The sequence below is a fragment of the Columba livia genome, chromosome 5 (assembly GCF_036013475.1).
Source record: "Columba livia isolate bColLiv1 breed racing homer chromosome 5, bColLiv1.pat.W.v2, whole genome shotgun sequence".
NCBI classification, from domain to species: Eukaryota; Metazoa; Chordata; class Aves; order Columbiformes; family Columbidae; genus Columba; species Columba livia.
Genome location: NC_088606.1, coordinates 52,558,556 through 52,581,865, shown reverse-complemented (window position 1 = coordinate 52,581,865; position 23,310 = coordinate 52,558,556). Strand labels below are relative to the sequence as shown.

At 49.8% G+C, this 23,310-nt stretch overlaps 1 protein-coding gene across 1 annotated transcript in view; it reads right to left on the bottom strand.

The window, feature by feature from the left end:
* CD81 (CD81 molecule) overlaps positions 1-22,567 on the bottom strand; it is a 36,078-nt gene extending 13,511 nt beyond the window's left edge. The window contains exons 1-2 of the mRNA XM_021299135.2: positions 22,395-22,567; positions 10,199-10,313 (exon numbers count right to left, since the gene is read on the bottom strand). Coding sequence (XP_021154810.2) covers positions 10,199-10,313; positions 22,395-22,460 — 181 coding nt within the window. The 5' untranslated portion in view covers positions 22,461-22,567. The remainder of the gene's footprint in view (positions 1-10,198; positions 10,314-22,394) is intronic.
* Between the last annotated feature and the right edge of the window lie 743 nt (positions 22,568-23,310).

Here is a 23,310-nt window from a genome sequence, read left to right as displayed (position 1 = left end):
GCAGCAACACCACCAGCAGAAGGGGAAAAAGGCGTGAGTTGCACCTCCTAATACATATCGAGGGGGTGTCAACAGTACTTGGTAGCCACAAAAACCCAGCGGGCTGTTGAAGCTCCATACCGGGGGACAGGACACGTCCTTGCCTGAAGGCAGGAAGAGCAGAGAAAAACAAGTAAAAGAAACCCGCCCGGGAGTTTCTTGAAAAGGACAGGCCGTCAGTTTTGTGGGCCTGCCTCAAGTATTAGGTGATTTTACAGGCTGTGTGAGGCTGATGGGAGGTGCAGGGGCAGAGCCCCATGGCCAGCAGCGCGCTGGGTGAGCACAGGGCAGAGGGGGCCGGGGCAATGGGAAGGCAGGAATGTACCCTGTAAAATGAAGGCTTCCTGCTGGATGCCTGCCAAGTTGCAGATAGACTGACAGATTTTCAGAGACTACATAACTTCTGTTTCAAGAAGAACAACGTAACAGTAGTGTATAAAAAAAAAAAAGTCTGTTTATTGTCACCAGAAACTACTAATGCCCAAACCCAAGCCCTTGCTGCTCCAGCTTGTACCAGCAATGGTGACGGTTTATGTTTTCAATCCATTAGGTTTTTCCATCTTACAGCCTTGGGTGGTTCCCCTGAAGAGTCTTAATCACAAGGCCCCCTGGGAAAATAAACTTTGCTTATCCCTGAGTGCAGCAGCTTCTGACTTCTCTTCACATTGGGTCAGCAGAGAGGAGACAAAGCTGGGCTGGGGGCAAGTCAGTTCAATGTCTGGGAATTCACTAGTCATGCTAACCACCCCAGTAAATGGGTAATAAGCAGATGCTGCAATCTGGACACCAAGCAGCATGATGCTGCAGGGGACCCCAATGACCAAGTCACTCCCATGGATGGACAGGAGATTTTATTCTCACATTCTTCAAAATGAATATTGAAGGCAATTTCCAGGCTGAACAAACATAGCCAGGAGATCACAGAATCACAGAGTAGCCCAGGTTGAAAGGGACCTCATAAGATCATCTGGTCCAGCCTCCTGTGAGAAAGGGAGCCTAGATGATCCTCTATTGAGATCATCAGGAAGACATAAAAGCCACTGGCAGCTAGGAAAGTTTTGCTCTGAAAAGTAGGAGATAAAAGCCCACCAAGAACCTCAACTGATGGAGGAGACTAACAGACATTTGCCATTTTATAGAGGTCTTCTGGAGGCCTCTGTACTTACTTCTTGCTGGGGTTTATGCAGCTTCAAAAAAACAAAACCAAACTCAACCTGCTCCACTTCCACCCCAGACAAGCTGCGCAGACCTCAGACAGACAACTGAGGTCCCACTTGTCTCCCTGCGCATCCTTTGCCAACCCCTCACCAAAGCCAGCGCTGCTGTCAAGCAAGCAAACAGCAAGAAGTACAAGGAGTGAAGGGAAGAAGACGTGCATCATGTGCGGCTTCCTGACTGGAGCCCAGCGGATGCGACCTGTGGGGCTGGAGCAGCAGGAACATGCAGCCAGGCGGGGGAGAGGGCGGCAATGGCTGGCCTGAACTTGGAAAACCACAAAAAACCCTGGAAGGCTTTTGGGATAAAGGCCAGCTTCGTTCCCAGGCACAAACAAGTGGCCGTTATGGAGTCGCTTTTTGTTAACAAGGGCCAGAGCACTACAGCCTCCCAGGAGCAACAGTGCGGACTCTGCTCCAGAGTTTATTTAAAAACAAGCACAAATATTTAATCCAACAATAGCACCTTGTACAATGAATGCTAGTGGTGTTTCTCCACGGAAATGCCAATGAAGGCAATCAAAGTGCCCAACCACACGCTTTGGATGGTGTTTGTTTTCCCACACCCATCCTTCCCCTTCAGGGATGGGGCCGGTGGGGCGTCTCTGCCTCCAGACTGGGTGCCAAGCAGCTGGCGGACTATTTCATGGCAATCACGGCCCAGACAGGAATGACCAAGCCCTTTTCCCAGAAAGCAGCCTGACACGTCTTAACTTTCATTACTGGCAACGGCGGGGATGACGGCCAGCATGGTTTTGGGCTCTGTGTCTGTGAGCAAGGCACCTGTCATCCTCATCCTGAATGGCACATTATCCTCCTTAAAGTCAGAGAAGGTTCCCCCAAGCACAAGACTCTTCACTATGTAAGCATCAGAGTTGGGATTAACTCCTTGTCAGCTGTCCTGGGTGAGAAATGCTTCACCAAACTAATATTTGCTCCTTCAGGACTCTACCCAAACTGGCACAGTTCTGCATGAGCAAGGCTCCATCTGCCTTTCGCATGCCACTTCCCAGCTCATTTTTATTGCCACTTTTTCAGGAGTTTTAAAACAATATATGTTGTTTGCCATAAACAAAACAAAACAAAAAAAGATAAAAAAAACCATCAGAGGTATAAAATGCAAACTGCAGTGCGTACAGCCATGCTGCTCTCCCCAGCTGCAGTAGATTACCCTGGGAACAGCCAGAGCTGCAGCAACAGGTACAGTGCGCAAATCATTTACAGGTACCAACGTGTCTCCACATCCCTGAGCAAGGCTAAAGCATGATTCGTAACCCTATGGCACAGTTCTCTGATACAGCAGCAGTAAGCAACATTGCTAAAGCTGCCAAACACAACCAGCCACCCACGAAAGCAAGCTGTGAGCTGCAGGAGTTGCGTCTCAGAGTCGAGGAAGTCACAGGAGGACTCACAGAGAAAAGTGGTTTCAACATTGCCTGGAGTCCTCTATCTCCTTTCGCCTCCTTGTTACAGAGAGGTTCAGAGTCCTGTCTGAATTCAAAGCAGGAGGCACAGCAACTGTGATATGAACTCTTTGCTCAAAAGCATCAGAACATGATGCATCAGAAAAAGCATCAGCAATGGACCAAACTTCACCCCCCCTTCCCTGATACAACCAGGGCATATGCTGCTTTGGGCTACAGCTTTAGCCACATGGGAAGCCCCTGAACATCACTCTGGATGGTGCTAGGTCGGAAATTAAAAAAAGCAACCAAGAGGCCAGCTAGCTACCAGCTCACACAGATGACACCTCTGCGGAAGGTGCTTTGCCTCCCGGCCAGGTAGGCAGTGGGATGCTCAGTTTTGGGAGCAGGGAAGGGAAATAAAAAGGCAGTATTCAATGTCAGTACTTGCTCTGGCACTAAAGCAGCATAACTGGTGCCTGCAAGGTCGTAAAACTCATGTCCTCTCCCTGCTGAGAAATAACAAAACAAGTAGAAGAGAACAGAACTGAAAAAAAGCACATGATGAAAAACAAATAAAAGGAGGAACAAGCACAGCAGAGTCCATCTAAAATAAGCAGGGAGTGGGCCAGCCCTCCTCCCGTGCCCACCATCCCCATCAGAGATGCTGTGCAGCTCCAGGCATGGGCATTTCTGGGCAGCACCAGACCCATTTCAATCCTCTCCCAGCAGCTTTAGCTCGTTAAGCTAATGGAAGCCAGTCTCTTCCCCCAGGTCACCATGGCGATGTTTCCAAAAGACAAAAAAATAATAAAAAAGAACCCCCAGCATCACACCATACTTCCCAGGAAGCTCTCCAAGCTGTGCCTGCCCTCTCCACAGGATGGGCTTTAAAAAGGGGCTAAGAGCAGAGGGAAGAGAGATTTTTATGTTTTTTCCCCCAACAGGCAGACTCCTGGGGGGGAGACCCTGCACACCCAAGAGTTTTGCAAGCCTCTGAGGGCTAGAGGGTGGCTGTGGTGCCTGCCCTGCCGTGGCTTCTGGCTTGGAGATGTTGAACGTCACAGGCTCACCACCAGCCCTGCTGCAGGGAATGGGCAGGATCATCAGATGGTGGCAAAAGGGAGACTTCATTCTACCCCACACCACAAATCCTGGATGAATGGACTCTCCATAGTCAAAAAAATGACCATGATGTGCTTCCTTGCAACTTGGGGGCAAGAGACAGGCAAAGAGCAAAAAGCCCCTCCAGGGTGGGGTGGGGGCAGGAAAAGGGTGACTGCACCACCCAGCCAGCACAGGAGGGTCTCCTAGACATTTTTGTCCAGCTGCCCAGTGGAACTGGCCGAGCAGAACTGACAGAGCCTTCTTGGAAGTTGGGTAAGAGAGAGGGGATGGAAAAAGAGAGGGTTTGCTGGAGGACGATAACTGGGAAGCCCCTCCGTTCCCCTCCACCCACTTTCCCAAGAAAAACATTGCTGCTCTGTGGCTGCTAATGACTTCCAGATGGAGCAACAGTGTCACAAAGCACGGCGAGCTCTCCTGGGGCTGCATGGCTCACACAGGGAGATGAAAGGCTGTACATGCTGCCCTTGCCTGCGAGAACAAGGCAAGAAGGAAGCAGAGGACACATCTCCATCAGAAAAGCAAAGGTGAGGTGGAGAAGGTCCCAAACAATGTCCTTGTGTGCACACACCCATAACCAAAATGACTCCACGCAGAGATGCCACAGTCAGATTTCTTCTCCTCTGCCTACCCAGGGAATGCTGGAAGGAGACAGGAGGTTTTTTAACATTTGCATACCTGTGAGAGCTGGGAGGACGTCTATGGCACATCTCCTGCACTGCGATGGATGATACTGGCACAGCACAGGAGACCCAGGCTGGAAGACGCTGGCCCATCCTCTGCTGCCCCAGCCTGCAACACTTCTGGAAACCTCTGTGTGCCCTGGGGTCTCACCTGCTGCAGAGCCCAAATGCTGCTGGAGGGCTTCTTGTGGGCTTTGCGTGTTGAAACATGGGGCAGGTTTTCCAAGGAAAACTGTCAAAGCTACAGGTTCAAACAACTCTGAAGAGCAAGAAGCCACCATTGGCACAGGTCCCTGGTGGCAGAGCCAACAGGGGAGGGCAAAGGAGAAGGACAGCTACATTATTTGTAGTCAGATATATCTGAACCCAAAATAACTCAATGGTACCAATTTATGGCCTTAAGTCATAACCAATTTTAGTCTACAGAGTAAATGAATGGGAGGAGTTGGTCACAATGAAGGTAGACTGAATTGCAATTAAATACAAGTTGTTTTTTTTTTTAAACAGAAATTGAATTCTATGATAAGAAAACAAACAAACAAACAAAAGGATTGTTTGTGTTGTAAGGTATACAGCATAAAGCAGACACTTAGAGGGAAGTACTGACAAAGTATTTTGCCTTGAAACTACTATTTTAAAAGGAATTCCAGTATTATTGAAGGAAGCAATCTGACAGGGATCAGAGGGAAATCTAGATATAGTAAACCTCAGCTTTTGTTTTCCTTTAAGGGACTAAATAATTAAATTTCCCTTAGCTGTACATAAGTTTATTTCCAATAGAGAAAAATGCATGTACTCCTGTTTTAAAAGAATCCACTTCTATATTATTATTTTAAATAATTCATTTTGCTCGCTGTGGTTCAAGGCCAAATGCAAGCCTTAGTTTCCACTCCCAAGCACACAAGCCTGGCTACAGCTCGTGTCTCTATGGCAAAGCACTGACACATGGAGCCTTGAAAGAGCAGAGCACAAAGAGGTGAGAGAAGAACCCAGTGCTGAACCAGCAGTGTGCATCCGCAGGGATCGCTGAAGCACCGCATGCCAAAACTGAAAGCAGTTTTTCGTTAGTGTTTATTACAGAACTTAGAGGCCAGGACTCTTGGGTTCTTCTCTAGCCCTTTCACAACAAGTTTAGCAAAAGGCTTCCTGTTGAGTCTAACCACATGATAAAAAGAAGTTGGCACCACCTTTAAGAGATGCCTAATATTTCTGGAGGGATGGGGATGAGAATGAAAGCTTTAAGAGAAACCAAGAGCCCCCCCATTGCTCATGGCAGGTCCACATTTGCTGTAGCACCGCTGGCTTCCAGAGCCTTTGCAAAATGTCGGAGCTCATCACAACCCCCTCTGCAACTAAAACCCCAGGAATTGCTGCTTTTTGTCCAAGGCAGCTCTGAAAAGGCTAATTGAGAAACAAGCTGCTGTTATGGACAGAGGCACAGCTTCCCCACACACACGTAGCCAATGCAAGTCTGTTTGGATGACGTGCTGGGATGCTCTGCACTGCTGGCCACAGCTGGGACCCACAGCAAGAGCAGCTGAAGCATCCTCACATGTTGTAAGGACAGCGGGCAAGCCCTGGGGGAGCTAAGGCAGGTGTCCCAATCCATACTATGCACTGATGCTCAGCAGTCCCTCCTCTCTGCAAGGGTCAGACCCCCCCTGAGGCCAGCAAGACAGCACTTCCAAAAATCCTGAGGACCCCCCACAAAAGCTTGCCAGGGATGGATGTCACACTGACTTTAAGGACAAGCGTGCAGACGTGACTCAGTTCAACTCAGATGCATACTTGTTTGTGACAAATACTTCAAAGCATCCCTGTGCTTTCTGGCCCATTTCTTCCACAGCCTAGTCTGTGTGAAAAGCACCTTGAACTCATTTCCAGGGCAGAAATCATTATACTGGATTGTATTTGTACAGAGCAGGGCAGTGAAGAGAGTCTGTGATCCACCTTGTTAGAAAGCCTGTGTTCTCATTAGCCAGCCTTCCCTCCAGCCCCACCGCAGCACACCATGTTGCAGGAGTGCTAATGGCTTTAAAATTAGCCCAAAGCCACTGCGGCTCCCAGCTGTCCCCTCCTTGTCTCCCACAAGCTTTGCTGCCTGACCTGCTTGGGACCCAGATACAGTCATCAGCCTGGTTACTAGGGAATGCCCCCCCTCAAAAAAAGAATAAAAAAGCCCTTGTTGCCTTTCTGTTGGGGCAGGGATACCCAACAGGACGGCTGGGAATGGGGGGGGTGGCAGCAGCCTCAGTGACCAAGTTTAACCCGCCACTGCATGCCTGCCCAAAACCTTACACCCTTCCCAGGGAGCACCGGTGCTGCTGTGCTCCAGGGAGGAAACACTTCCCAGCAGAGGATTTACTAATAAGACATGAAAAAACTAAACAGAAGCAAAACAAACCCCCTCCTCACTCCCAAAACTACACGGAAAACCACACCCCAGCTCTGGATGCCTTTGCACTCTTCCTCACGCTGGCCCTGCTCCCAGGGCCGAGCTAATTAGAGCAGTGGGTCGTGTCGCCCTGTCTCTCCCCGCAAGCAGCTGGACACAGATTTCCTATTTTGGATCTGGCAGGCAAGAGTGAAGCTCAGACCATCCGGCCGCTGCATTCCCCCCCTCACCAGGCAGCTTCAGGGAAAGCACGGGAAGGGACGAACGCCTGGGGATGCTCTCAGTGCACAGGCAGCCCAGCAAGGGGGAAAATGTGCCTTAAATCCCCACCCCTGGATTTCAAACAAGAGCCGAGGCTTTTGTCCCCACCCTGCTGAATGCATTTTGCCTGCAGCAGCCATCTCTGAACATCACATAACCAAATCCCTGAAGGATGGGCATCCTGGCCTTCCCCTATCACATTATGATGCCAACATCATGCCAACAAAATGGGACAAAAGCAATAATTCCAGTGTCACTTGCCTCTTCAAGATCCCCAGGGGCTCTTAAAACCACTGACACTGCAGCACCAACTTTTTGTGCAGAGATGAGCTTGCTCCAGTTTGTATTGGTATCTGCAGAGATGGGCCAGCTCAGCCTTCTCCCACGGGCTCTCATAAATCATTGAATCACAGTTTTTTACGTTTTTTTTTTTTTTTTTTTTAATGGTGGTCTTTATGGGTAGGGTCAATAAATATCTAAGCAGTGGTTAACTGGTTGTTCGCATTCAACTTATCAATGCCTCTAGCTATCTTGAAGGATGTTTTCTGACCTGCTATCAACACCTTGCCCAGCCTTCAGACACACAGAGCACTTGAGACGCAGTATTAGACAAGGGCAAGAAGGATTATAGTTTTTCAACTACAGATAAAGCAAATAAATGCATATTAGACCATAATCCTACCTCAGATGAAAAGCAAGTATTTTCCTTTATAGTGAAGAAAGCATGAAACTATGGTGCACCAGCTATCCCCATCCCTGGTACTGGCTAGTCTTTATAGCGCTGAAGCAGTTAGTTTGTCATTTGCTGGAGCGGTGTGTCCACAGCCAAAATGGAAGTGCTAAAAGCCAAGACTGCAACAAGTGGTCAGGGGATCAGATGGTTTGTGAGCCACATTGAGGAAAAGCCCGTGAAGAAGAGCTCATTTAATAACCTCCCAAGCCAGCCCACAAGACAACTTGTTGGATGCAGTGCCAAAGTGCCAGAGGGTACCGCTTGTGGGAAACCCCAACCCCAGGATTTCCCTCCTCCTGGGCTGGACAGGCGAGCAGGGAACAGCTGCCTGTGCCCACAGGGGCTGCAAGAGTGGCTGCCAGCAGCCTTTGGGTTTGGGCGCAAGGGAAGCTGAGAGCAAGGACTGCTCCCCTTCTCCTGCTCCTGCAACAGATAAGCATCACGCCTGGTACCCCAGGAGCTGCTCTGCTCCCTACATCCTCCTTCTCCCACTTCCCCATTGCCATTAAATCCCACACACCAACTGGCTGTGTTAATTGTTCTTCCTCTCCTGTAACACACAAACATCGTGGGAAAGCAGCCTTTAACAAAACAGATCCAAATTTAGGGCAGGGGAAAGGACACAGAGAGAAGCCAGGAGACACCAAAGTGCTGCTTTCCCACTCCCCCTTCTCACTCAGTACAAGCTCCATGATGCAAGTTTTCCTCCTCTGACAGCTTCTATTGCTTCCCCTGTCCTGCAGCACCGCAGTGAAGCCTGGCCAGCCTTTAAAAGCCTCCTGATGGATCCCAGGACCAGCACACCATGCCAAACACCAGAAACTGGTTTGCAAGGGGAAAAGAAAACAACAAAAAAAGCAACAGCTCTGGAGGCCAACCCCAGAGAGGTTCCTGCTCCCGAAGCAGGAACATCATGTTCATATGTATGTTGGATGCCAGAGGAGAAAAAGGAGGGAGTATCAATTGTGGGGTGGAGGGAAAAAGGGAAGAAAAAAAAAAAAAAAGGCAAAAAGAAATCCCAGCCTTCAGGGTCCAGAGGGCTGGCTGGGAGAGGCAGCAGCTGAAATAAATGCTCTGCTGTTATTATTGCATGGAAATTACAGCTGCCAGAAGGAATCCAGGCTGATCTGTTGCTGAATATAACTTTAAAAAGACAGTCAGCCTCAAATCATGGGCTGCTCACGGGTGTCAGAAAGCCAGCACGGTGGCGGGACCCACAGTCCGTTCCCCGTTGATTTCTAAAGAGCAGAGGCCAAAGACAAAGATAAAACAAAAAGGGGCGGAAAAGCAAAAGATGTCCAACAGGCAGGAAGGGAGGACTCAACACCAACACTCCAGGTCCCCCTGGTTCTGGGAGTAAAGTGTTAACTAGGGAGGCATCAGTTGCTGGCCTCCAGAAGGAAGGAGATGTTTGGGCTGTTTCCCGAAAAGGAGACAGTTTAACTTCTTAACAGTTGCTTTTTCTCTTTTTAAAATTGAAATCTACAAGGGAGAAATGCTGTAAATACAGCTCTCAGTGCGAGGCAGGAGCAGGAGAGACAGCAAGAGAGGAAAACACACCACGGTTTACAGCAGGAGCATCTACTGTAACCAGGCACAGTCAGGGAAAGGGCTCAAACGTGCCGTTTCATGGGTAAGCAGAGAAAACCAAAGGAAGACCCTTTCCAGAAGGTAATTTCAGCTATTGGGGAGAACAGGACATGGGATCAGATGGGTCCTTGCCCCAGCTGTGGCAGCTTCCACTCCAAGCCAGCCCCTGCCTGGCAGGCAGCCCCTCCTGCAAGCTGTTCCCTCTTGTCTGTAAGGTGTCATGGGAGAACAGGGCAAAAATAGGGATATTCATCTTCCACCAAGCCAGCATGCTATCAAATTTGAAAAATTGTGCTAAGCTTAGCCGTAACACACAGAGGCTCCACATGCCCCTCCTGGAGAACATGAGTCACGAGCTCGCTGAGCTTCACTTTCCACTGCCAGCCGCTCCGTCGGCTACTTTTACGTCCCTTTGGATAGGAAACGAGACACGCTTCCAAGAAGTCTCCCCCCTCTTCCCAAACGTGCTCTGGGGGAGGCTGCATTGGAGAAAGCTCACTATGTCATAACACGTCTTTTTGTGCTTTTAGCCACCATGGCTTTGGTTTCTGTGCTTGGGTCATAGCCAACATTCAGTGAACACTTTGATTGGCACAGCAGGGGATATTTTGGGGAGCATGGGGGGAGCAGGAAGTATTTTTAGTCTACCTTCCTTGGGCTCACCCAGAGCTTTCTACCCTGTTTTTGGGCACGCTACAGTACACCCTGGGGCATGATGCCCATGCAGCGACGCCAGCATCCCCAGACCTACTTACCAACATAGAAGGTGTTGGGGGCCTGCTTGTCCCCAAGCTGCAGGTACAGGATATTCGTGGTCTGCGAGTCATGCCGGAGCCACAGGGCCACTCCCAGGATGATGCCTCCAGCCAGCTGGGGAGAAAGCAGAGGGAAGCACCGTCATCCACTGATCCAGCCATGCCAGACCCAGAGCTGCATTTTCAGGTGGAAGCAGAAGACTTGCTTTTCGTCTTTCTGCACATTCTTGTTTATTCCTTTCACGTACAAGAACATCCTTCCTAGCCACCATCCCAGCTCTGCACCCCGTACCACATAAGCCACACAATCTTCCCTGCTTTATGAGAAGACTCCTCGTTCTGGGGATGTGCAAAGCCCTTTCCAGTTCCTGCAGGTGATTTCTTTCCTAAGAGTTATTTCATTACTCTATTAAAATGGAAGGCTCAGCATTACCCAAGAAGCATGAGATGGGTAACTGAGGTTTTTAGGAGAGCTTTTCAAGTTAGGATCAGCCCCATTTATTCCCTTTTCCCAACAGGCTGTTAAGCACACTGTTTCATTTCTCTGATGCACAAACAGACTTTTGGGTTTTATTTGATCTGCTGAGAAGTGGGTAGGAAGGATGGGGAGATTGTGGCTCAGAAAGTTGGGGGACCATCAGTTTTCCCCTTTGCTCCAGTCTCACATCCACATTACTTCCCATGCAGGGTCAGACTTCCAGTCTGAGCAGACCTAGTGTGACAGAGCTCTCTACACCCCCAAAAGCTGCTCTGCCTTGGAGACTTGTTCAACCAACACAATGCCAAAAAGCAGTAAAAACTGCTAGTAATGCAGAGCAAAGGCAGAGACATGGCTTTGAACTGCTGCTGTACCCACTTGCAGGGGATCCAAAATTCCTCCAACCGCTCCCAAACACACTCTTCACGATGTCCACATCTTGACATTTAGCACAGTGTGTAGGAGCACACAGATGACTAAGAAACTACATTCAGTGGGACTTGGTAATGTTTATAGCAGCATCTTTGCGTTATATCCCATTACTCCCTCACCATGGGTCTCAGGGATGTCTCCCATCAGGAGGGAACTGACAGGGATTCACACCAGCTGCCCTTGCAGCATCACTTTGAGGAATATCAAGTCTTCTTCCAAGGTGTCCCATGAGCATGGGAAGCCCTGCAGCCATCGCTTCCACTGCTTGTTTCACTGCCTGTTTAATTTCGTAACACAATAGAAAAAGAGAAACCATAACACAGGTCCCTGTGGGCGGGCTGTGAGCTGGGACCATGCCCTCCCACTCCTCCTGCACATATGGCTTTCCTTAATGTCCTAATACAGGGATTGAAGCAGAGCAAAGCCTCAGTTCAGGCCAAGGCACAGCAATGCTGCTTTTAGAGGCTACCATGAAGATGCTCAACAGGGCCAAGCAGTTCTGTGAGCTGATGAGGATGAAACTGCTGCCTTGCCCATGCTGTCATCCAGCAGAAGACCAGACACTTGCACACACACACACATGTGTGCATGCAGACATGCGTGACAGAGACCCCAAGGCAAGGACAAAAGCATGCTTCAAACACAGGAGGAGATGTTCTGCCTACAGAGCATCAACCCATCTTACCACTGGAATATTTATGTCCAAGTAATGGGAAGTTTTATGGCTGACTTCCTCAATGCTTTCTCTTCCAGGGAGGGGCAGGGAATGGCAATAGAGGATGGGAGCAGATGGGGGACACTGTAGTGGAGAAGGTGTCACTGAGAGGAGCTCCACCAGAGCATTTCCAGCAGAACTCAATATGTTCTCCATGACACCTCCCCTTCCATTTAAAACAAGAAGGACAGGGCAAAGAAAGAAATATACATGTAAAAAAAACCACTTAAGAATTCAATATCACTTCTACAAAAGGCTGGAAGTATGTGTTCAAATGCCAGTTTAATATTGAGTGTTCTAAATCCTTGAAGCCATTCATCTTAAAAAAAAAGGAAGATAACTACCAAAGAGTACAGAAGTAGAAAAACTATTTTTTTCAAAAGGGTCCAAGTCAGGTCAGCTCCAGGTATGAGAGGCACCAGCAAGGTCACATTGAAAAAAGAGAGTTTGTTCAGTAAAAGTGTAAAGTCTACAGTTGTGCAAGCACAGCAGAGGCCCGGTGAACACACAAGGACTGGGATCTACAAGACAGGCTGTCAGCGGGAGCCCAGCTTTGCCCCTCGGGAGGTCAGCTGGTGGTTTTCCTACTTGCTCATTTCTGCAAATCCCAGCCAAGAGATTTTCACAGGGGTTCCACCGAAGCTGGGGCAAACCCACAAAATTTGTGCAAGACTCACAGGGCAAACTGGCCTTGAGGTTTTTCCACTTACTGGAGAGAGAAAATCCTCCCCAGCTCCCTGGTGAGGGAGAGAAGATTTTACCTGCCTTTCCTCAATTTGCTACCAAAATAATCAGCTTTTAACACTTCTCCCACAGCAGCCAATGCAACTTCCCTGCTGGCACAGTCCCTGATGCCTCTTGCACTTAAAAGTGCCTGAGGTTCTCCAAACACTGGCTATGAAGAAAAGTCACGAAAGCTGGTCTGTGCTCAAATCCAGCTCCAAATAAGGCAGCTTGTGGCTTCACAGAAAGTTACCCAAATCCAGCCTGGCACAGCTTGCTCATTGTCTGAGGGCATAACAGAGGCCGTGTTTATCCTCTCAGGAGAAGGGGAGTGTCCCCAGATTAATCAGTGCACCTCTTAAAGTAAAGGTCTCTCAGTGGCTCTGAGGGAAAGAGATCCCAAGGAAGATCTGCATTTCTGTGCTGCCTGTGAGAGGTGAAGAAAAGGCTGTAGCCCTTTTTAGTTTAGTTTTCTCTCAAGGAAACATTGCTCTGCCCCAGCACACTGCCCTCTGCACCCAGCAGTGCCCATCCTGGCACCCACAGCCACCCATGGTTAAACTGGGGCAACACCAGTGTAAGGAGCAGCAGCAGCTGCTTTTCAATCAAACTTGCCCTAAAACGCCCAACACAGGACCGAAAGCAGGCTGCAGGCTAGCCTCAAAATATTTCTTACTTCTTTGGGAGCATCAGCTGATGGGATACAGCCTTTTCTGACACATCAAACCCAGCCCATCAGTGAGATCTGCCTACTGCAGCCAGCTGAACCATCTCCAGGTGTTCCCAGTTTCAGGTCCAATGTACCCAGGAATACCCCACGCCCCTCCCTCAACTGCCTGACTCCGTTTGCTTTTTTAACAGAGCACGGAGGACTTCCAAATGGAAGTTTTAATCCAACGGCAGCTGGATTTCTTAAGAGAAAGCAACGTTCACATACTAATGAAAACAGGGTTTAGGCTACAATGAGTAACTTTTTCCATGAAAATTGTATATCCTTCCAACACCAAGAAGCGCAGAACGTAATTAAGGCATCTTTCTTCCCAAACCAAAGACGACAAGAGGGAGACAACCTCATCAGCTTGCCACAGTAACACTGCCTTCCACGGCACCTTCCTTGGGATAATCTCGTTTTCAACACAACAACTTGTTCCAGATATAAGCTTGGTATTTTCTTCTCTCCACATCCTACAGCTGCTGCTGTTTGCCAACACAAGAGCCAGAAGAGCTCCAACCACCAATGGCAGCGTCACACTGGTCTCCTGGCTGTGCATCCTCATACATTAAATATATATTTTTTCTTCCCTTGTATGTGTCTGATCTCATGCAGGTTATCCCATTGCTATGTGCTTGCCCAGCTAGTCAAACAGCAATGTCTCACAGGCTGAGGCCGCCACTCATTGCAGATATTCCCCAGGTGCCCAGCACAACTCTGCATTTAAATTTTGGGGGACTACTTTAATGCAAGAAATAACCTAAAAGCTGCAATATCAGCAACGCCAGCACTACACTCGTAGATCTGCTTTCCACAAGCTGACCTCCACAGCTGGCACAAAGGCACTTGCAGAGGTGGATGCTGCTGAAAGAAGCAACTGCCCAGGCTCCAACTCGGAGCATCTGGATTATTTTCCAGCATTTTAAGTGCTACTAACTTTCTCTGCCACTTTTAGAGCCTTGCACTTTCCTCTGCTCTGGAGTGTTTTAAGTTCTCATTCTGCTGCCTTGTCCTACCTGCACTTTTTTATGCCTTCCTTTAAATGAAAAAGAAATAATAAAATCCCACAGACATAACCCTCAAACAAAAACAACCCCTCAATGAAAATAACACCTTCTCCACCTTCCTCACCCCTTCACAAATCCACCATGAGCCTCGAGGGGTACCCAGTCCCCAGCACAGGATCCCCAGTGCATTGGTAGTGCTGTCTGGGACGGGGCTGACCCTGCAGATCATGCCCCGAGCACAGCAGAGGTGGCACGGCAGGCTCCAACATTTCCTCTTTACTGCTATTTTCCAGCTTCCAGAGATTTATTGCTTCTTCCACAGACAGCCAGAATTTCCAGCTGGATCCTTTGCACAGGGACGCCGCTCTTGCTCGGCAGGGCGGGAGGAAGCCCCGTTTGGATGCTGCCTAGGGGAGGGAAAAGGCAGCCTCCCAGCCCCTGGGAAGTGATGGGGTGGTACCCACAGAATTGTGTCACCTTTTGAGCATCACGATGAAGGCAGGTGTGCAGCCCCGGTTTCCTGCCCCATTCACCATGCACAGTGGGGCTCCTTTCTGGATTGAGCCTGACCAAATGATATGCCATTCAGCCTAAAATTTCCCAGATCCAGCTGTGGGGCAAGGGAACAACTCCATCTTTCCCAGCTTAGTCACTCCTACCCTCCAAAAGAAATTTCCATGATTTACAGGTGTGAGGAATGGCCCCCTTCCCCACTTTAATGCAGGGCACCCCGTAACCGAGCTGCCCCGACCTTTGCCTGCCGCTCCCCAGACACTCACGTATGCCAGGACGTGTATCATCCCCTGTCCCTTCTGTGGCCCCAGCCCTTTTCCTCCTGCTCCCTTCTCTGAAATAGGTTTCCTGGCAGGGAGGAGGAAGAAGAGGAAGAAGCCCTGGCTATAGGGGGGCTTGCTGGCCATGTCAAAGTGAAGCAGACATCCTGCAGCTCAAGCCGGCGGCGGAGGGAAGTGGAGGTGCCAGAGGTTTCACAACGCTGTATTTTTAGCAGCACTGCTTCCCACAGCCGGCGCTGCCGCCAGGATGCTGCTTCCCACCCCACAGGAGCCGAGGGGAGCTCCTGCCTTGCTGCAAAAACACTGCTGGTGGAGCCTGCGCCACGATGCCTGGGAAATACCACAGTTACAAACAAGAAGCAGGATGCTGCCAAGAAAGTTTAATGGATTTTAGCTGTTTTATGACTCAGGTAGATGATTAGAGATCTTTAACAGGTTTTCACGCTGCACAGGCTTGCAGTTTCCCTTACACCACCTGGAAGCCAAGCCCTTTGAGGGGGTGGCACTCAGACCCCACTTGGGAAGCCCAGCCAAGGGCTCCCCATGGCTCCTCTCCAGCACAACCTGCAAAGCAGCCAAGACAGGGTAAAACCGAATCCTCTTCCTTTTAGGTGTGGGGACCTGAGGCAAAGAAGAATGAAATGGCTTGCCAAGGCTGAAGCATCTTGCCATGCGAGAAGCTCCTTGCACAACCGGGAACAAATTGCTAATTTGGCATTGAATCCTTTGCTCCCAGGTCATTTGTGGATCTCTATGTGGAATGGTGGATATCATATTCTCCAATATGTACAGCGTAAATAATGAAATATTTTGCTGCCACATGTAGTGTGAGTGGAGAAAAAAAGCAAGGAACTAGAGATTCATAACTTGATGGAAATTACCTTTGGAAGGGCAATACAAGCCCTTGCAAGATGTGTGTTAGGACCTTTCAGGTTCTGCACTACCACCTTGAGGATGGAGGTGGGCAAGGAGATGAGCACTGGACCATTGGTGGCAGGTACACACGTAGAGGCAGCACTGATCCTGCCTGCACCCTGCACCTCACTTCCTGGAAAGCAGAAGTTGAACTTCTTTCCTACTGCAAAATGATGCGCCCTGCAGAAGTGCTGAAAGGTGCAGCAGGGGGCTAAGAGTTGAACGGAAGCCCATGAACCAGGGAACTTTGGTTCGATGCTACAACACTCTTCATGCCACAAAGGTGGGACGACTTCACACAAAAAATTCAATTACAATTTTTAGATGAGAAGCGTTACAGATCAGCCCCATGCTACTTCTTGTGGCAGACTGTGGGATGCCCTAGAACATCAACACATCAGGACCCTGTTGAGGGTTTTGACTGTGGGGTGACAATAAAACCCTGGCAGATGTATTGTTAACCTTCTCTCCCCCTGCTTTTCCCTTTAGCCCTTCCCTCTCCCCCCTTCCCACTAAGGACAGGTGATCAGGAGGGAAAGAAGGACAGAGAAAAGAGAGCTGGAAAAATTAAAAATGTTTTACTAATGCTACTAATAAGAATAGAGAAAATAATACAAAACATACAAAACCAATCTCGAAAGTCCCAGCGACTGCAGAGCCTGCACCTGAAGTCCTGGACTGGACTCTGCAGCCAATTGGAGCTGGATTCAGTCTGTCACTAAACCTCAGTTCACAGGGATGACTAGCAAGGTCCTCTCCTAATGTTGGCCATAAGCAAAAGGGACGAGATCCTCGTGATCTCCCACTTGTATACGAATTATTCACATGAATGGGATGTTATACTCAGTTGGTCAGTTCCTTGGTCACCTGTTTCTTGTTGCCCCTCTCGCGACATGTGAATCTGTCCTTATCAACAACTTTGCATTCCATTGCTATGTTTACCAAAATATGTATCTGGTTTTCCAGGAAAATGCAGGTAATATGAAAGCTTTAGCTGGCAGGCAAATTCACTAAAAGAGAAACTTGTTTTTTAACAAAACCAGGACAGACCCCCCAAGACTTTTTGGGGGCTGTAATCAGAGGACATGACTTAAATCAGACAATGTAGTTGCAGTTTGACAGCCACACAACATAAAAGCTTCTTCACTGAGCTTGGCACAGGCACTCACAGCGACAGATAGGACTGTTCTTGGAAACTGCAGGCAAGGTCTCTCCATGATGATCACACTCAATGGCCACCAAACATGAGGCTGAAAGTTTGCAGGCAAGGACTACCAAGTGCTGCAGATGGTGTTTGCGAGGAGCCCTGTGCTCTCCCGGTAGACAGAGGAGGCAGCCGGCAGCCTCTGCTTGCTCCCAGCAGCCGCTATTAATAGAGCTGCTGGCTGGGGTGAAATTCTCCACTGGTGCCTATAGTTACCAGCCCCACAACACTGCAGGGCTTTTCAAAACAAGCTCCAGAGGAACACTCCCAGAGAAGCAGCATGCCAGAGGCCAAATAAAGCTTGATGGATGGGAAGAGAACAGGAATCCCGCACCAAAATCCAGGAGTGGGGTCCTTTGATGGGGGGCACTGAGGCCTCAAGTTGCTCCCCACTCACCACAGCCCAATCCCTGCTGCAGATAGAACATTGACATCTACCAGCAGGGTTTAATCATCCTCAGCAGAGAGGAAAACAATTTCAGATATTGCTTTAAAATTAATTTGGCCTCATGCATGAAAAACACTGCCCAGTACAGGAAGAAAATATGTTTCAAGGCACTGTACGTGGGTCAATACTCTTGCAGGAGATAAGCACTGCAGATGTTGATAGAAGAATAACCTCAGGAAAACAGATCAATCCCCGCTCCAGCCACCAGTGATGCTCCCTCCTTGTGATTGCAGCCCAGCCCATCACCTGAAATCTGGTACACTCATAGGGCAGGGCCCCCATCTCTTCAAAAGACCCGCTTAAATAGCCTTCTGCACATACAGGTTTCAGAAGAGGCTTTGTAGGTGATGGCAGGAGTGTGTTCACATAACAGAGAGCCCAGAAACACATCCCAGAGAGCCATCGGCAGGAAAACTTGGACTCAGCTACTGCGCATACTGAAAAGACCCCTCCCTTGCCCTTAAAAGACAAGCATTAAATAGCTGCTGGGTCAGACATGTGGATATACGCTTTCCTGGACATTTTTCCAAGATATCAAACCCAAAGTTGATGGTAGAAGATGCTGGGCCAGTGCCACCTCCTTGCTGCTCACAAGACTTTGCGATTCCCAGAGACACCAATACCCAAACCAAACTCTCTGCTCCGCAGCAGAGCAGCCTGCTACCTGCTGTCACTAAGAGCATTTAACCAGTGTTCCGCACAAGCCTGCGACCAGAACAAAATGCAAGCTGCTTTGTGAGTCCAGGGAGTTATTTCAAACCCATGCTTCAGAGCTACACACCATGTGATCCACCAGCTCTTCCACTCTCCATTTAAACCTGTGAACAGCAGTACCCAGCTGAGCTCCTTGTCACATCAGGAGAGTGAGGAGCCACTCAGCCAGACTTCTCACCATGGGACCACCACAGACAGCTGCCACCACCACCCACTATCACCTCTAATCACCAAAGCCAAATATCTTTGTAAACTTCATGGACTCCAGGGTACAGCCAACAGATTTTCCAGCGTTGCACAAAAAAATACTCATCTCCTTCACCTCTTCCCTTCCAATCACCACTGTCAAGACAGACTTTCACTTCCAACTTCCCTTGGTTCTTGCCTTTCTTCCCCTTTGCACCCCAAACACACCACATGCCCTCAACACAAGCAAGAGAAAACAGTTGAATGGTGCCTGGAAAATGGCATTAGGAGCAAGATCTTCCTTTTAATTAGACACCGCTCTGGTAGGGCACTCAGTGGTGCTCTAGACCTGGAAGGCTGCCATGGGGTGTATTAGCTAATAAGCTGAGCGATCCTTCTTCGAGCAAGCCAATTTCTCCTCAGTTACGTTTAATTACATTTTAAAATAGCTCTTGGACTTCCTTTGGCCTCTCCAGGGACTCTTTGCAGAGGTGGTCAGTTCAACCCTCTGCTATCAGATTCAGATAATTCAGGAGAGCAGTCAAAGTCCGGCTGTCTACCAAGAGTGGGATGGAGAAGCAGCTCCATCCCACCACGTGCCTAGCCCAGCTGCTTTAGGGTGAGCTGGGACTGCCCATCACACCAGTAATGGTACCGCCAATGCTCCCTCTTGCACGGCAGGGCGGCAGAGCATCCCCTTGCCACCAGCCATGCTGGGGTTTCAGGGCAAGTTTGCAGCACAGAAAAGCATTTGTCTTACCAGCCCTGTGTTTTGCTAAGCAGGTGAGGTCCCCAGGTGCTGCCCATGGCCTCCTCCACCACTCTGGTCAGTGGATGCTGCTGTGAAACACACAGGGACCCCTTGTCTCCCAGGATGGGCACCCATTTGTACACACAGTCTGTGTAGCAGCCACTGCTCCCTCCTCAAGAGCCACCCTGGACTGAGCACGTAACCCTGGTATCTTTTCAAAAGTGCATTCACAAAGGAAAAACAACCCCAAAAATAAAATCAGATTGAAACATCTCGGGCAGTCAGAGCTGCCGAGGCATCCCAGGGAGCTGGCAACGGGGCTGCCTTTTCCTCTTCAACACAGCAGCTTTGTGAAACTCCCCTGCTCTGCCAGGGGAAGGAAGGGAGGGAAGCTGGAGGGGTGTCAGTTTATTTATACTCCAGCAGGACAGCAGAGCTACTTCAAAAAGTTATCAAAGTTTCTTTCTTAATTGTTAACATCGTTAAGACTAAGAATTGCTTCCTTTCTTCCTCTCAGGTGCTAAAGGCAAGCTCCAGTATGGCACAATGCAGAGCCTGCCAAATTTTGGGCTCTGCCTCCTGCTTGTTTTCATCAACAGCACCCTACCTCAGCTGGGCTCAAGACAAATGATAAGCAAATAATGAGCAAACAAGCGCAAGGAGGTCAGCAGCCCTTGCATGCTTATCAGCTGGCAGAAGCACAGGGCTGGGAGTGCCCCAACTCACACCTCTTTGGGGTCAGAGCTGGAGTCCCAACACAGCCACCCTGCAGCAAGGGTGCTCAGCACCATGTCCAGCTTTCAAATGCCACCCCGTAAAAAGGACCTTTGAGCTTTGGTGGCAACCAAGGCAACCCTCCTCGGCTGGGAACGGAAGGTTGGCTGCTAACCATGTTCACATGGTGGTAAACCTAAAATTTCCCTTGACTAGTTTAAAAAAACAACACAAAAGGACATGAAAACCATCAGACCTGGTGTTCAAAACACCCTTCAGCTGGCCAGCCTCGCAAGAAAACATTGCTAATTCTAACAGAGCCCAGGTTCCCCATCTGCAAAGGTGGTCTGAGATGACCAAGTGCAGGGAACCTCAGCACTGAGAGGTGTTTTGGGGAGTCGCAGGGTCCCAGCTCCAGGCACCTCTCCTTGGGAGAAGCTGGAGCACCTTTCCCCAATGCTCACAGGGAACAGGCATCAGGCTCCCTCTGAGATGTAGGGCAAGGCACCAGAAGTCCTAACAGGGAAATTGAATGGCTTGGCTAGTCCTCTTGGAAGCAAAATGCCCGCTTTTGAAAGATAAGCTGTTTTGCAAACACACACTGGGGCGAGCGAGAGAGCTTGCTCTGGAGAGGCAGCTCCGCAGAGCCCCCTGCATCCTTCCTGCCACCCAGGAGACCCTTCCTCCCTCCCATCCACACCCGGCAGCTTCAGCGACAAGAATGGCAGGAAATTAGGACCAGAAGGGAAGAAAAAGCCCCGGGATAAGCGTGATAACTCGGAAGGAACAACACTTCAGAGAAAAGCCTACCCACCTTCATCCTGCCATTTTAAGGGTGGAGGAAGAGGTTAAAAAAAAAAACCCAGGACTGTCCTGCATTCATCTTGCAGCTGGCAACGCATCAGGTATCAATTAACACCACTTTCGTCAGAGTTCGTCATCTCCCCCTTGGTCCATGTTATACCCAAAAACAAGGCGAAAAGGCCTGAAATTATGCTGGATCTGACAGCGCTCACTCCCACTCAGCAGTCAACCCTACACCTCCCAGGAGGGGAGACCCCCTCAAGGGCTTCACTGTGTACCCCCAGGGAGAAGGTGGCAGGCAGAGGCTCCAGCCAGGCAGAGTAGGGAAGGTTTGCTCTGGAAGGCATTGCTCCCCTCCCCACCCTCCTCACTGCATTCACTGGTGCAAGTTAACATGAAGAAAAACACTAAACTCCTTGTCAACAGAACAGGGTGTCAGACAAGGGGCCCATCCTGACCACAGCCCTCACTCAGCAAGCAGCACCTTGCCTCCACAAGGTGGGACTGGGCTTGCTTGGGAGAAAAACATCATTTTGGGGAATGGAAAATAGCCTAGTTAAAAAAAAAGAAAGGCAGAAAGCAGCCTGCTTGGGCACATTTCGTTGCTCCTGGGCACAGGAGCAGGGCGAAAGCCTTTCTTGCCATGCCAGCCCTTTGCTGCCGGAGGGTGTTCCTAACCAGGACAAACCCGGTTTGCAGGGAAACTGGGATACGTCGCTTTTTGCTAAATTAGCCGCATGTCTTGATAGATTATTTCACGAGAAACTTTCTCAGGAAAGGCAACCTCTCCAGCCTCAGTAAAATTTTCATCCTAAAATAACTTCCCAGGTGGTGGAGACAGCAGTCCCCAGCTTGGGCACGACCCAAATGTGGGCACTGAGGCCAGCTCCTGCCACGGTGCCAGGGCTGTGGAGCCCTGTCTGCTTCTCATCAACTCCTGGAGCGGAGAGGGTGAAACCTGCCCAAATCGCCCATATTTTTTGAACAACGCCTCCTCTCCTGCTCCTCTGCAGCAAACGGCTGGGCCAGCGCCTCTCCTTCCCCCCGCCTGGCAGCATCCCTCCCTCCCTCTGTCCTTCCCTCCCCAGCCGGCTCAGAACCGCCGCTTGCCCCAGCGCAGACCCACAGCTCCCGCTGGGGAGCGGCAGCCCCCAGAGGGGACCCCGACCAGCTGCGGCACCCCCGCCCCACCCCAGCTCTGCCCCCACCGCGGGAGCAAAGTACCCTCCACCCATCCGCTCACAGAGAATGCATATAAACGTATTTCCCTATGTATATCTATATAAAACGAGATATAAATAGATATGCACGTGCAAATAAATAAACATATACACGTATTAAAAAAAAAAAAAAAAAGTAAAGGATAAACAGACAGCCCTCCCCCCCGCCCCCCCCCAAAAAAAAGCCAAACCAAAAACCAACAAACCAGCCCCTAAGGCATATCGTAGGAAACAAGCCTTAATACTGGGCGAAGGTGGGGGGGAAAGAGGGTAAAACCGGGCAGAGGCAGGCGAGCCATATTGAAGCCCCCTTATTGAAAGCGCTGGGGTGGCTCAGCCTCCCTCCAAACCCCCGCCCCTGCAGTGCCCCGCGGCTCACCCAGAAGATAAAGTTGAAGACGAAGAGGAGGTATTTGATGCACTTGGTACAGCCTTCCACCCCCATGGCGGCGCGGGAGAGGCGGGAGGCAGCTGCGGCTCCGCTCAATCTCTGCGGCCGGGCTAGGGCGGTGGTGCGGGCGGCGATAGCCAGCCCCGCCCCCGGCCCCAATGCCCCGCCCCCTACGGCCAATGCCCCGCCCACGGCACCCAGTACCCCGCCTCACCGCCCTCTCCGGGCTCGGGGGTTCGGCGCACAGCGCACCTCACTCAGCCCTTCCCGCAACCTGGGGACCTCCGCCTTTTTTTTTTTCCCTCTCCTTTTTTTATTTTTATTTTTTCCTCTTCCTTCTTTTTTTCCTTTTACCTTCCCCCCCTTTTTTTTTCTTTCCCCCTCCTTTGTTGTTTTTTTGTTTGTTTGTTTGGGGTTTTTTTGTGTGTGCTACAGTCCCCCAAAACTCCCTGCCCCATAGCTGGCTCTTGCACTACCATCTCCTAAATCTGACCACCATCGCTTAAACCTCATCGCCATCCCCTGAACCTCACAAGGCAGCCCAGGGCAGGGGAGAAACTGCTGTGAATAGGTGCAGGGTGCAGCAGGATTTTTATTTCTGTATACAAAAGTGTAAGGTTGCATCCATGGGAACCCCCTCCTACTGCAAAAAAAGAGGAAAGGATTTTTACAGTAAAACTCACAGTTTGAAATTCAGAGAAGCATTTTGTAATACATTTCCCCCTCCTATTTTATCCTAAGCTCTGATCTGCTGAACACTTTTTGCCTAAGCTTGTGTCTTTATTACTGCAAGCTATTGCATCAAGTTCAGTAGAACCACTTAGGATGTTTTCCCTTGCTTACTGGGTCACATGAGCATCTGGGGGGCTTCAGGGCTGCCCACCAAAGAGATTTGAGAGACACA